Source organism: Anser cygnoides, chromosome 2, assembly GCF_040182565.1.
Source record: "Anser cygnoides isolate HZ-2024a breed goose chromosome 2, Taihu_goose_T2T_genome, whole genome shotgun sequence".
Lineage (NCBI taxonomy): Eukaryota > Metazoa > Chordata > Aves > Anseriformes > Anatidae > Anser > Anser cygnoides.
Window position 1 is genome coordinate 22,024,305 of NC_089874.1, and position 14,952 is coordinate 22,039,256.

Sequence of the window (14,952 nt, forward strand, 5' to 3'; positions counted from 1 at the left end):
CTGGGAAAGCACAGGGAGCCACAACTCCTTTCTGGGGCATTAGTGCAGCAGTGGCCCTGAAGTGCAGCAATAGCCCCTTCATTATGAATAACACTATTTCAAACTGTAATCCAATTTCCTTCAAGTTTCCAAAGCACTTTTTTATCAGGCCAAACTGTGTAGATTAAATGGCTTTAAATTAGAAGTTGAAGTGGGATGAAGAAGGGATCTCTGGGTTTGGGTTTTGCAGGGGTGCACAGTGCTTGGTCTGGAAAATTAACTTCTAGAAACATCCATGAAGTTCATGTAGTGTACCAAGTCTCTGTGAATTATTTTTCCCAAGTAATTAAATATGCAAGTGCTATTAAAACCCAGAATTGACGAGCCTAGTCCATGTTAAATCATAGAATCATTGAGGCTGGAAAAGGCCTTCAAGATGGGGCTTGATTCAATCACGTCTTCAGTAGAAATTATGTACCAAGCTATGTAAGAATGCTTAAAAGCTTGTACCTGTCTCATGACACAAAACATTTGAATAAAGGAAACAATCTGCATTTTTGGATGAGGACAGGAATGCTTTTAATTCCCCTAAATCTCTCTCACTATCAGGCTGGAGGGCTTTATTTCCCTTATAGCCAAACAAGTTTTTTTTTTGTTTGTTTGGTTGGTTTTTTTTGTACGCATGGTAAGAAACCTGAGCTTAAATATGTTCTCATTTGGATGAGGTAAATTTCTCCCCAGAAGTGAATGTCTTTCCTTTAAATATAAGTGGAGCCAGGGAGAAGGATTCAGGTGTGGATGTGTATACTTTAAATGACTGTTATCTGATCATATGAAACCCAGCCATGCATCTCAGCTGTGCCCATAAAGGTTGTCATTCATATCTCTTTTTTTCAAGATCTTTTAAATAACTAGATCTAATGAGGTTGATGCTTGCCTGTAAAATACATTGTCTGAGCCTCCTTTTAAAAGCAGAGGTCCTTACAAATTTTTGTACCTATAATTGGCAAAACCAGCTTGTTTGTACATCATTAATTCATCTTACATTTTATCCTGCCTAGGAGAAAACAGTATCTGTAGGCTGTTTAGAAATAAAATGTAGATGGGAGGTTAGTTTTCTAAGCCTATATTTAATAACTTACTTAATTCCCCAAAACACCGTGTGTGTAAATATCAGAGGTGACTAAATGTGGAATCAGGAATCCAACATAGATTTCCAAATAATATACAGTCTTAACCTTGTGTTTCTAGAATAGATCGGTACAGTCAAAGTGGGAGTTCTGTCGCTTTTTTGTTACACTACCTTGACCCATGAGTGCAGACGCCATAGTTGGAAAAAAATAATGCCTACTTGCTATAGCTGGAAAAGCCCAAGAGTGATTTGATTCCAGTGTGCCCACCCTACAGAGCATTCTGCCTTCCCAGGGCTTCTTCACCCAGTGGCTGGGCAAAACAGGGCTCCTACCCCTGCTGTCCCTCCAACATGTGCTGCAGGACGTGGCCAGGATGATGCCTTCTGTAGGGCAAAAGGAGCAGACACCTCTAAGCACCACCACTCATTTCACATCAGCCCCAAGGTCTCAGCCAAGCACGGATTCAGATCAGTGCCTTGTGAGTGCAATTCTCCATGCTCCCAGGCTCGTGCCTACCTCCCCTGATTCCCTGCAGAACCTCTGGCAGCACCTCCCCACTGCCTACTGGAAATTGCGCACTCCCATGGTCACACATTCTCTTTTGTTTAGCCCGAAATACTTTTACCTTTATTAAAAAATTCCTGCACTAGCTTTATGAGTCTAGATAAAATATATGCTCGATAAATGTAAAATGTCAGTAAATAGGAAAATGGTATTTATAACTGGGCTGCTAAGCAATCATTAAAGAGAAAAAACATTGAGCTATAGTGCGGTGTTGCAGCTTTACAGATAACATGGTGTCTGTACAAAGAAATCAATATGTCACAATTTTGAATTCCTTGGCACCTTTTAAATTCCAGAGATCGTCTTTCTTCGGATCCTGACATGCATCATGGGCAGACACGCAACGAGCCCCATGACGACCACCGGCTCCTGTCTTGCAGGGCTCGGTGCGCTACGTTCACAGCAGCTCTTTCGGGTACCTGCCACTACGTGTTAGTCATCCTTTGCTAGAAGCCAACGTGCCACGGAACTGAAAACATGCAATTCAGTGCAGGTAATTTAGTTCACCGAGTCTGAGAAAGGGACCTAGTTCCAGTTCCTCCTATCTGGACTGAGTCTGTGGTCTCAGTCTCATTCCTGGTGAAAAGATCAATTCTTCACAAGACTATTGCACTGCGGGCATTACTGAAGACTGGGCTGCAGAAGGAGGGAAGGAGTGGTGCAGGGGCTGAACCTGTTCCTGAGGAAAATGCAGGCAGAGTGGTTTGGGGCAGTACGGAGAGAGGCTGCTGTACTGCTTTGCTGCTGCCTACCCTAGCCCTGTCAGCTGCCAGCAGCACTCGTCCAGGTTTTCATGACCGCACCCAACAGCTATCAATAAAAGCACATATTGCCTGCTTGTTAAATTCTCAGTTTGCTCTTAGCCACAGCCACACCGAGCCCAAGCACATCTGGGAAGCCTGAATAAATTTTCTCCAGCTGTAGGTTTCAAGTGATGATTCCTTGCTTTAGAATCGCCTTTTACACACAGTCAGCTATTCGGTCAAATGCACACTCATGCAATATGCAAACACAAAATTAAAAGCGAAGGATTTTAAACATGGGTATTTAAAATGCACATCTCCCCAGCAGCATGATAATGGGACTTCAAGCATCAGCACTCTCTCTGATGGAAATGCCTTCCTCCTCCTCCCCACTGCTCCCCTCCGCCCCTGGGGCCCTGCAGACCCTGGGGTACCACCGAGCTGTCCCCCGCACCAAGCCCCCACGGCCCCCCCAGCATCCCCTCGCCAGCTTCCCATTCCCCACTCGCTCCCTCTCTCCCCTTCGGGTCCTCCCAAACACTGATTCGCTTTTAGTCTCTCCTAGCTGATGGTTATGCCAATATTATTGAATAAAAATGACTCAGAAATGTTGTATGTAAACCATACACCTAATGAACTTAGTCCATTAGGCAGACTTGTTAACTCGTGGACAGCCCTAATGGCACCTAACGTAGTGCGCCTCCAAACAAGTACTGTGGGTGTCACAGCCCTCAAGGTTAAAAAGAAGGTGGATCAATCTGTAAGTACCCACAGAGAAAATGAGCACGTACTATGCAAGTCTCACCTGGGAGCCAGGTACTGAATGCCTGTTTTGGAAAATAATGCTAAATATAAGAGAATTTATTGATCCCTCTGTTGAGATGGCACTTGTTTTTTCTGGGCTACATTTGGTTTTCCCCTTCGCCAGACCTTAATCCTGTCAGGACACTGAAAGCACTGGATAATAATAAACAAAAATGTACTTTCTCTGGAAGAACAGTAATTGAGAGGGAGACAAATACGTAATTGGCTATCTGAGAACCATAAGAGAGATTCTGGCTTACCCAGCACATGGATTTAGTGAGAATTGCAATATATGTGCAGAGCCTAATGAAAGCGAGTCAGGAGCGTAACACGATCAGCGGGGTCTGTCTCTGAGGCACAGCACACCGGTGTATTTACCGAAGAGGAGAAGGTAACATTTAAATTATTTGGACTTTTTCTATTATTACTGCGTGAATCACAGAGGAGATGGTATTTACATACGGACGGATCTGGCTGTGGGGATGCAGCGCTGTACATAGCACCACGAACTGAGAGGACAGAGAGACAGCTCAGCACAAACGATGGTTTGCTGGATGAAGGAACAAGCCCCAGCTCCTTCCCGTAGCCTCACCTGCCCTGGCCAAGGCACAGATCATGGTTTCTCACTCCCAGCCCCGACTGGGGCAGCACTGCTCCCGGCTGCCCCCAGCCCTGGTTCCCCCACCACCTTCCCAGCCCCAACATCACGGCATTACCCTGGCCATACACCAGCACCGGCACAAATCCCACTGCTCCCGTGGTGACCCGTTTGGGACTGCAGGCTGCCAGCCACTGGTATCCTTCCCAAATGCCTGCACGTCTTGCCGGTTGTTGAAGTTGCCTGGACGTATTTCTGTTTGGAGGTAAAGGCTTTCAGTTCCAGTTCAGCAATGTCTCAGGGTGTTACTCGACAAACAGAAATACAGAATTGTCTGGGATTTTTTCTTTCCCGGGCTTGGTTTCCCTGAGGTTCCCGAAAAAGGAAGGCAGCCCCGATGCCAAGAGGCATTTTATCGCATGGCTTATTTTCCTGTGTCACTTCTCTTCCCAGGGTGTGCTCTGACAGTTGTTACCATCTTGCTTTTCCCTGTCGCTGCATGAGTATGCCCCCACCCGGACGTTTCGTGCTGATGTTTCGTCGTGGAGACATGCTGACCTTTCAGACGATTTGTGCTTAACTGGAAGCAGGAGACTGGCCCCAATTTAACAGAGATATTCATGTGTTTAAAGCCAAGTCTAAAGAACCTTGCTGGGCCCTCCAGCACCCTCAGGACAGTGTCCTCACCTCCGATGTGACCTCTGGGACGTGGGCTCGGCCCCAGGTCCGCTCCCAGCTGGGCACCTGCTCTGCAAGCAGCGTCAAAAGGACATGGTAATGGAAAATGGGGAATCCGGGATTGCAGCAGTGATGTTCCTATGGAGCATTCAACGTTTTTTTACTGCAGAATATAATGGGAGAATCAGTCTTATGTGAAAATAGGTTTAGGTTGCAATCTGGGCAGTTATATTTTTAACTCCGTTTAATGAGGTTAATGGCTTTTGCTCCGTTTAAAGACAGACATCCTGTCATCCTGGTTCCAGGTTCCTTTACACCCATGAGTTTATGGTGCTCTGTATCACATCTGCTGCTTTCTTCAGTACCAACAAAGCAATCTATACCCACACATCAGCAAATAATGTGTCCTTATTTTTTTATTTACTGTACTCTGTGAATTTCTACAAAAGAAATGTAAGAATGGGGAAAAAAGGCCTCCAGCTTTTTCCAGTGCACTATGATCCCCCCAAAACAGCTTGGAGATGGTCCATCAGGCCTCTGTCTTGGAGGAAACTCAAGAGATAATCTTCCCATCCCAAGATTAGGCCTCATACAGTCATCCCTCTCTTTTCTCCTTCCCAGTAATCCCTGCTCTCTGCATACTTACATCATCCATTTATTTATTTTTGTAAGTTGTGGCTCTGATTTCCCATAAGCATAAGTGATGCTGACTGACCACTGCAGCCCATCACTTGTATTAAGGATGACTCTGACTCCACCATGGCCTCTCACTCTTATTGCTGAGTATTTTCTTTGCACACTGCGAGAAACGTGATCCCAAATTAGGTTTTTCTACAGATAAGTAGCTGGACACATCATCCATACTCACCGATGGAAAGAGATGTTTAGCTGGACATAATTACCTCAACTGTTGACCATCCTGCCTGCTGAGAAGCCCCGTGCTCCGTGACATCCCTCCTTCTGCCGCGCAGGCATTTTCAGAACAGCTGGGAGCTGCACCATCCGCCTGCATGCTGATCTATGACGAGTAAATGTTGCTCAAACAGTTTTTGTCAGCGTTGATTTACGTGCTTTGTTTGTTTGTTTGGGGTTTTAATAATAGTATTAAAAGTCTTTGCTCCTGATGTATTTGACATTGTGCCGTTGGTCCATTAGGATTTGTTTGAGTGCTGTGCATTATTTTTAATTTGCATTCACAGTATGCTCTGTAATAACTCACCCTTGATTCTAGCAATGGATGCTGTGCATTTGTATTAACAACAGTGCTAATTTGTGCAATGTGTAGCAAAATTCTTTACAAAAGAATACTTAGCACTTCATGTCCTTTAGCATAGGAAACCAGAGTTTCCAAACAACAACATAATTTTTTCTCAGAAAATTGTTCCTGGGGTAACTGTAATGGGAAAGATTTCAAATTGGATGGAAATCATTGACACAAGCTGCTGTCGATGACAAAGGTTTACATGGTTTCAAAAGCAATTAGACACAATTATGGAAGAAAAATCTATGAAAGGCAACCAAACCCACAGATAGCTGATCTATTGATTGCTGGAAGCTGAGAAAGGATCTAGGGATGGATCGTTGCATGCCTCTTCCCCAGGAGTCTGCTGCTGAGTGCTGCCCGAAGAACATGCTGTTCTCACCTGACCCAGTGCGGCCTTTCTTATGGTGTCACGTTAAGAAGTCACGCTGAGTGCATTTAGGAAGAAGAGAGAACAGAAAAAGAAGTCTTTACCTTCAGGTTAACAACTTGCAAGTCGTCAGGAATTCTGCATTAAAATCCTCCTTTGTATCTAATTAGTATTCAGATCCTCTTCTTCCCATTAGCTTCCTTCGGAAGAACATACACATTGGATTGCGCTACAATCATGGGCATATCAACACCAGCCGTGCCCTTAATTGGATGAAGTCTTGCATGGTTGCTGGCAAGAGAGCACTGATTCTCAGTACAGTTACTGGCCTCCAGTTTGCTTATGCTACCAGGTGCATTTTAGACAATGAACGTTTGTCTGCTGTCAGGCGGGATCACGGTTATTGAACAGTGGAAGCTGGTTACCTGCATAAACTAAAGAGAGGAATCTGGAGGAGCACGAGCAATGCATTCCCCTGACATAAAAATCATAGGCAGTTTGCAACAGTGAATACCATATTCGTTTTCTGCACAGGAGGCCAGTCCTACCATCAGTGTGACATCTTATGAGACACTCAACATCTTGAAGAGTTCTCCACATGCCCTCTTTTCATCTTGACTGTGGAGAGTGAACAGTGCCTCATGGGCTGAGCTGTCACCAGTGTTCTTGATGACTATCTCAAAACTGGGGTACTTGTAACTGCTTTGAAACTCTCAATACTTCAGCGTGCTTTGTCCAGACCTTGACACACTGTATGCTGGCTTAATTTCGTTATTAGTTTATTATTTTAATAAAGCCCAACTTGTAAGATCTGAAAAAAATACTGAAAAATATTAAGAAAAGACTGAACAAAAGCATAGCACCACCACCAACATGAAGTACTCAATGGTTTTGGATTTGGCTTTCGTTTTTGTTTGTTTGTTTATTTTAAATGAGGGTACTTGTCTTTTGCCTGGATATTTTGATCTTGGAGTTTGGCAGACAGCAACTCATTTTTTGCTGCTTATGACTATTTAAACCATGCTGCCTGGAACTACAGGTAGAAAGAAATAAAAAGTTGTGAAATTCAATGAACCAGTGACTTCTTCCCAGTTTGAAATGCATTTTTATTTTATTGCTAACAGCATCTACTTCCACTGATGCCTAAACTAAGAATAGTAGTCTCACACCTACGCCTCACTCTGGAGACGTCCATGTTTTACCACAATGTGGAACTCCTGTTTCAATGAATGCCTTTGGTACCTTGGTCCTCTTCCTAATTGTACCAACTCCCCTCCCCTCCTGTTTGGAATAGCTAACATCCCTGTGACAGCCACTGCTTAGATGAGAAGGCAGCATTAGGAAAGCATTTAATGAACATTAATTGCTTCTTAATATGATTTAGCCGCTGGAAATAAGGCGGCTGTACCAACACCATGTGACCAGGCAGCCCTATAGGCACTACCAGGCTCCTTTTGAGATGCAATCCCGTCAACCTGAGGGGAGCAGCCCTTCACAGATGATACCCAAGGCCGTATTTTATTTTTCCAAATTAGCAGCTAAGTAGGGTTGTAGGAACTCGGTGGCAAAGTCATCGTGACACCACCTGGCTGATTAGTGATCTCTTCCTTCTGTGCAAGCCAGCAATTAGCAGTTCTCACCGACTCCAGAAGCTAATGGGAATCAGAAGCTGGGGGCCACTGCCAAGATGCAGCAGCTTCCAGCTGTCAGGAAGGGGATGGGATGGGACACAGTCCTCTTCTGCATGGCTTCTCGGGCACCTGTGCCTTTACGTTTTTGACCTCTATGCTAGGTTATGGGAAACTGTTGCTCTTGATGTGACAACACAATGGAAGAGACACATACAATAGTTGAATCCAGCATTCCTAAATTCAAATTCTGATTTACCATCGATTCTTGACTCATCCTTTAGTTAGGTCATTAAACTTCTCTACTAAGCCGCTCTGCCAGAGAATTAAGGCTGTTAACACCTACAGATACTGTGACAATCAATCAATAGGCATTTGTAAAGTTGTTTGTAAACAATTGCTAAGCCTAATTTAAACAGATATTGTTTATTATCTTCCCCTTTTCTTTGCAAGAACTTCAGCATGATGCAAAGATTAACCTTTTGATCTGGGGGAAAAACACCTGCTGGTATTAGACTGGTGTTGGCAGCAGACCTGTAGCTTGAAATACAATGTCCTTACCTCACTAATTTTCCCATGGATTAGCTGACAAAGATACTTCAGAACTCATGGGAAAACTACTTCAGAGAGAAGTAATACTGAGTGGGGAAAAAAAAAACAGATTTATTTTCTGGACTGTAATTCTTAGTTGTCCTTCCTTCACATCTCGTACAGAATATCATTAGACTTCCTAAAATGGAAGATTTATTGGTTTACATAGTATTTAATGGAAATTGCAAAATAGTTTGCTAGGATCTACTAAGATAAGCAGAAATCTTTGCATTTTTCTGAGGTAACAGTGGAACTGAAGTTTCTATCATCTACTAACCAACACATATTTACCTTGAAAAGCTTGACAGTATGCCCATGTTCACATACAGTGCCAACTGGGTTTGTACCACCGGCCTGAAAAGGAAGTCAATTTCCCAGAAAAGGTGATTTTATTTTATTTTTTCCCCCAAGATGTTTACGATTTATGACAGACTCAAACCAGCAAACCTTTCCAGGACTTCAGAAGCCTTAATGCTGACTTCTGTTTCTGCGCTATGACTAAGTACTTCAAAGCCAGGAGGAAGGCTGAGCAGCCTCTGAGGGGCTCGGTGAGCCCGGGCGATACCTGCTGCCCCTCGCCATGCCAGCCCACAGCTGCTGCCAGCACCCACGGCGCTGCTCTCCGGTGCCTTAGCAAGTGCCCTTGAACAAATAATGAGATATTTCCTGGTGTAGAGCCTCACAGCTGGTGCTGTGCAGTTCCTTTGACGGACCATAGGCATGCTGCGGCTTATTGCAATATCTAACCACTTACCAGTCACATTACTGAGTCCCTCGTTATTTCATTTATATAACTACAACAGGGCTCTCATTTTTGAGACTTCTGAGCCACTGATTTACAGCAGAGCAAGAAGGGAAGCTCAGATGGTAACAAATACAGAAAACAGGAAGGATACAGAAAAATCTGCAAATGTAAGTTGTCAACCTGCTCACTCTGACTTTAAGGCATAGCATCTCTATTATCCGTTCTCTTAATAAAGGGTGCCTAATTAAAGGTGCCTTGTCATTTGACTCGATTTCTCATAGCAGCGCTTGGCTCCACGCAAACACCATTAATGACAGAATTCAAAAGAACTGCAAGCTTTACCACAGATTTATTCTCCGAGGGCAATGACAACACGTTTTATATATTAAAAAAAAAAAAAAGCAGGCTGAGTGTTGTAAGTAGAGTAAGACAGAGACACTACAGCGCGCCGACCTGAGCGTACCGCTCCCCTCCAGGACCCTCCCCCTGCCACCGCCTCGGTAGAGGACCCGCTCCCCACACGGGAGCCCCCCTCACCCCGCAACCCCACAGCTGGGAAACCGAGGAGGCAGCCCCACAGGGCCGCAGCCCCACACAGCGTCCTCCCGAGGGGAAAGTTGGGCGGGAGGGCGGACAGCGGCACGGCGCTGAGGCGGGAGGGGGGCTGATGGCGGCGGCGCAGGGCGAGGGGCGGGGCGCAGCGCCCCTGTGCTTCCATGGCCGCCTCCCCCTGCCCGCCGCCCGCCTTAAATACTATGGGGCGGCCGCAGCCGCGGCGGGAGCAGCCGCCGCCAAGCGCACCATGCGGGCTGTCATCGCCTTGGCCGCGGCGCTGGGCAGCCTGCTGCTGGCCGCCTGCCTCCTGCGCCTGGGCGGCGAGCGGCCGCTCCGCGCCAGGTAGGGCGGGGGGCCGGGGGGCGGCCGGGGGAGAAGGAGCGGGACGGGGCGAGACGGGGCGAGACCCCCGGCCCCGCCGCCGCTGCCCTCCGCGGGCTCGGCTCGGCTCGGCGGCCCCGGAGCTTCGCGAGGCAGGGAGCGGCGCGGCTCACGGCCGGTGGGGGCTCGGCGCCGGTTTTGTCAACTTTGTTTTCCCGTCAGGGGCTGGGAGGAGGAGGCAGAAGGAGCGCCCGGCACGCCGAAAGTGGTGCGAGCCCTCAGAGCCCCCCCGCCGCCCTTTCCTCGCAGCGGGAACAGGTACGGGCTGCTCGGCTGCTGCTGCCGGCGGAGGCGGTTGCGTTTGTGAAGGTCTACAGGAGCACTAATCTGCCCTTGCTCCGACTCGTTCAGCCTTTTTGTCGGGGGTGGGCATCTTAGCATCCTAATAGGGGGCAGCTTATGGGGCTGAGAACGTGCAAATTCACTTTGACTGGGATATATGGTCCCCTGGTGGGGCCTCGTAGCGACGGCTGTCGCCCGGACACTGGTTTTGAGCCCAGCAAAATGTTGTGTACGGCAGCTTGGTTACAGCCGGTGCAAAAAGTCCTGACAGACACCTTCCAGGTATCTTTATCCGCCTTTCCACGAAGGTGGGGCTGGAGCTGGGCAGCGCTGTGACTGTGTTTGTAACGTGTATCTTGTTAAAAACACACATTTCTCCTCTAAAATCCTAAATGGGCTGGAAGCCAGATGTGCAAAGCCTTTTCCATTTCGTGGAGCATCTTCTCAGGAGCCCTTTAGTCTGTTCCCGTGCCTTGGTCTTTTACATCAACTTCAATCTTTGCTTTACAGCCTGCTAATTTACACTGGAAGTTTGATAAGAAAATAACTGGTTAAATCAGCTGTGAAACAAGTTGTGTCTGATGTGCAGGTACCAGCAGTAACACCAGTGTTTTTGTTCTCGAGCCTTTGCGCACTGTAGGAAAACTAATAGTGCAGAAGGGGATGGTGCATCCCCACATGAGATGCTGCTATGTAAGAAGTAGTTTTACAGTATTTTTGCAAATATTGTCCTTTATGTTATATGACCCCATTAGCATTACAGTTCCAATGGGGGGAAAAAAAACACAGAAAGAACATGGGAGCTGGGTCTTTAACTGAAGCTGTGATGTCCTGGCTATCCTGAAGTCAGTGGTGACACTGCAGGCAACCTTTCAGCCAACATTTCATCTATTTTAACTGAATTTTGAGGTTGAAACAACGTGTGCTCTCCTTAAGTGAATGCAAGTTACTGTAGTCTTAATAACCATTGCAACAGCAACGTACCCTAACAGTAGGTCTATTACACGTTTCCTTGTGCTCCATACCTCAAAATTTTGAACTTCCATAAGTTTGTAACATCGTTCAAAATCGGCGTAAAAGGAAAGAATAGGAGCATTTGCAGACTTCTAACTGCTGTTACGTTCTTCTAGCCTGCTTCTCTTTCCTTGTTCATTTTTCCCTTTCTGCTTTTTTTCCTTCTTTTCCACTCCTTACAATTTATTGGCTTTGCAGTATGTGCTCTGTTCTGCTTTTTTTTCCCCTTTTTTTTTTTTGTAGCTGTCACTCCGTTCTCATTTCCACTCTGTTTTGTGTTATGTCTGTGGTTCCCCCCTGCAACCGTCTTCTCATACTCTGCCTTTCCCTGCTTGTTTCTGAGCTGCAGTCTCCTGCCACTCAGCTCTGTGTGCTAAACCATGGAGTCAAATTGACTAGAAATGCTGGCAGAGAGCACTTCAGAGAGCAGAATCTAGCCACTTCCCATCTGCTATTAGTACACACACAACTGGAGCAAAGAAAGTGGAAGCAACACATGCCAGAGAGGGTTGAAAATTCACCGTGTGCATGGGTCAGTTGTTAATCTCTGTAATAAGGCAAGCGAGCGTGAGATTTTAATACATGTTTTTCATTAAACTGCTTGAAGGATTCTGACACCAAAGTGGAGCTAGTTTTCCTCCGCCTGAAATTGTATCTTTTAGTGACTAAGTGACTGCAAAAGTACAGTAAGTGAAATATTCTTCCAAAAAGCTTCACTTCACTCTAGCTTCAGTAGCCATAGAGTGGAGGGATGGCTTGTTGGCTGAGTCAAAAAGGGGATGTTCTTTCTCACCTGAGTGACTGTGCTCGGTAGGCTGTCTTTACAGGAGTTGTGGCGCATGTTTGGCATCTGAGGAAGGAGAGAGTGAGCTGCGGGACCGACCAGGAACTGCGACTTAATCCAGAGAGCAGCTGGAGTGGGCAGGGAGCCATGCTTGTAGGGATTTCATCCAGACAGCAGCTGGACTGGGCCTGGCTGAGGGCCATGCTGGAGAGATGTGATCCAGAGAGCATCTGGACTCGTTCAGGAGATTCAGACCAATCCCTCAGTGATGGAGATGGATGGTGTGGGCAGTAGGAATTAGGTTCCAGTTCTCGGTGGGATTTTGTTGCAGTATCTGTGAGTATGGCGGAAGGGCAGAAGAGTCCACGGCTGAAAGAGTTTGTGTAGGGATTAGTGGATTTTCGAATCGGATGAGACACAGTTAGTATGTTGATGCATAAAAGTAGGAACAATCTCTTGGTGCAGACTTCCCAAAGTGTAGTTCTCCTAAAGTACCCTGAAGGTTTGAATAGTCGTGCTGTGTTGCTGACAGCAACGTCCTCCCCTGTGTAAGAATAAGAGGGTGTGCATAGGTGTTAGGTTAGACTCTGATCTCTTCATCAGTTTGACACATTTCTCTGGCAAGCTAATATTTTTGTCACCAACTTCAGTGGGAAGAAAAAAAAAAGGGGGAAAAAAAGGCCGCTTTCCTTTTTGAACTCCAATCAGAATTAGTAGCCTAGGTGATCTTTAGAATCGCAAGCTAACCTTTGCTCTTATCGTGATTTCCTTTGCTGTTGGATGTATATTTGTAATCAAACATCTCTTGAAGAATCTCTAAGACCCTATTATTCTGTTGCCTTGCAATAATGGAAGCTAATCTGCTCTTTCACTTTGAGTAATTCTTTTAAAAGGATGAAACTGAAAGATGAAAGGGTGCAAAGCAGGAGATTGGTTCAGACTGTCTTAGATATCTAGGCAGCTACTATGTGCAGCAGTGTTTAATTAGACAGTGACTGGGCACCTAAAGTTCTCTGAAGATCTTGGTAACCTTGAAGATGTGTTTTTGTCTCTTACAAGACATTTCATACTGCTTTTCCTTGTTAAATGTTAGAAATCTCAAACGATGTGACTGCCTCTCCAGTGTGATTTCCAGTTTTTGCCTTGGATTTATTTCACAGCCTCTATCTGTTAGAAGGGTTTCTTAGTGAAAACACAACCATTGTTAGCAAGACTTCTCTAGTAGTTGCCCAGGTTTTTTTTCCGTGTAACTGGTATCATTTATACTGCAATGTGATTGTTCTCTTGTCTATGCCTCATACCATCCCCTCACATTTTAAGCTGCAACTGCGGGTACAGCTTAATCTTGCATAAGCCAAAAGTGCAACCAAAAAAGTAATCCTGCACTTGTCCCACATTTAGACACTTGGTTCTCCCTCCCTGATTGTGTTTGTGCCAGCATATGTGTTTGTGCTAGTGCTCATCACGGGAGAATGTCTATATTGAGAGGATCTAGGTTGTCTTTTCCTTGTCGTGAAGCTGCCATGACTACGTGCTACGTTAAGCTTGAGCAGAAATTCTAGCTCCTTTTGCGCTGTGGAATATAGAGCAGATAAATAATTCCAGCTCCTACCAGGAAGGTGAAAATAGCCTTTTCGAGCACTATGTATGTACATTTTATATACGAGCACTAACAAGGCAGCAGTACACCGAAGAACTGACCACTGCTGTTCTTTTATTCTGTGCGCGTTGCCTGTTTTAGGGCACTCTCTTACTGTTTTCCTAATTTACTCTCTGTCTTTGCAGGTTGAAGGCAAGCACAGCGTAGAGGCTGTTGGGGTAATTGAACAGTGGGAGGAAGTGATTGAGGAGCTATGAGTAAACAAGTTAGTATTGATACAGGGTTTCATAGTTCTCCTTTCCCCAATTCCTCCCTCAGCAGCAGATCTTTATGCAGGCCTAGGGAATAAACAACTATACTTAATTAACTATGCTACAGAGACCTGTACATTCAGTCTCCTGTCAAAATATTGCATTCTGGCAGACAGAAAGGGAAGAAGAGATGGGCTATTACCAAGGTTATAAACAGTAGCTTAGTATATTGCACAAATAATTTGCTACAGTTTAGATTAGTCAGCATTGGTGACCACTTCACTAATTTTACTGCTGTTTTAGTATTCTTTCCCTTCGTTCCCAAGTGATGCATGCAGACATATTTTAAAAAGCACATTTCTAAGGCATGCCTCGTGTATTAGTTCTGTGGAAATGAATAGGTGTTCAGTTGAAAGCTGCTGCCTGGACACATTTATGTTCTGACAGTGGTGAAAGGTTTCCCAGCCTCTTTCTGTTCCCCTTTCTGTTTGCTTGGTCCAAGTGAAACTGCCCTGTCATTCTGTCCATCATGTAAGACTGTAACATCATTTTAGTGTAAGTACCTTATTTCTTTCACTTTACCCACTATGAGACTCTGAATATTGTTTTCCATGTTGTACGCCATGCGGTTAATGGATTTTATAAATAAAAAGTGTCTGATGTCATGGATAATGCTTGTGAATGCACTGGAAGGTCTACCAAATAATTTCAAAATGCAGCTTGCCTTAAAGACCTGATTTAGCATTCCTTAGATAAGCAAAAGCTCCATGGGAACTTGAACAAGGATAGTAGGATCAGTCTCTTTCACAGTTACTGTGATTAATGTTACAAGACAAATTCCTATTCCTTACAAAAATGGCTTGATAAAGCCATTTTCATAGTCCATTTCACCAAGCATTTAAATTGTGTATTGCCTTATTAACCAAGGTGTTGTGAACCTTAAAAACATCACTATATTCTTCTCTTCTCATCTGATTCATTTTGAAGTGGT

The 14,952-nt window shown here is 45.2% G+C and overlaps 1 protein-coding gene across 1 annotated transcript in view; it reads left to right on the forward strand.

Annotated features, from left to right (window-relative positions):
- Positions 1–9,836: 9,836 nt before the first annotated feature.
- ST8SIA6 (ST8 alpha-N-acetyl-neuraminide alpha-2,8-sialyltransferase 6) overlaps positions 9,837–14,952 on the forward strand; it is a 46,740-nt gene continuing 41,624 nt past the window's right edge. Inside the window, exons 1-2 of the mRNA XM_048061691.2 lie at positions 9,837–9,991; positions 10,193–10,288. Of these exons, the coding sequence (XP_047917648.2) occupies positions 9,897–9,991; positions 10,193–10,288 (191 nt within the window). The 5' untranslated portion in view covers positions 9,837–9,896. The remainder of the gene's footprint in view (positions 9,992–10,192; positions 10,289–14,952) is intronic.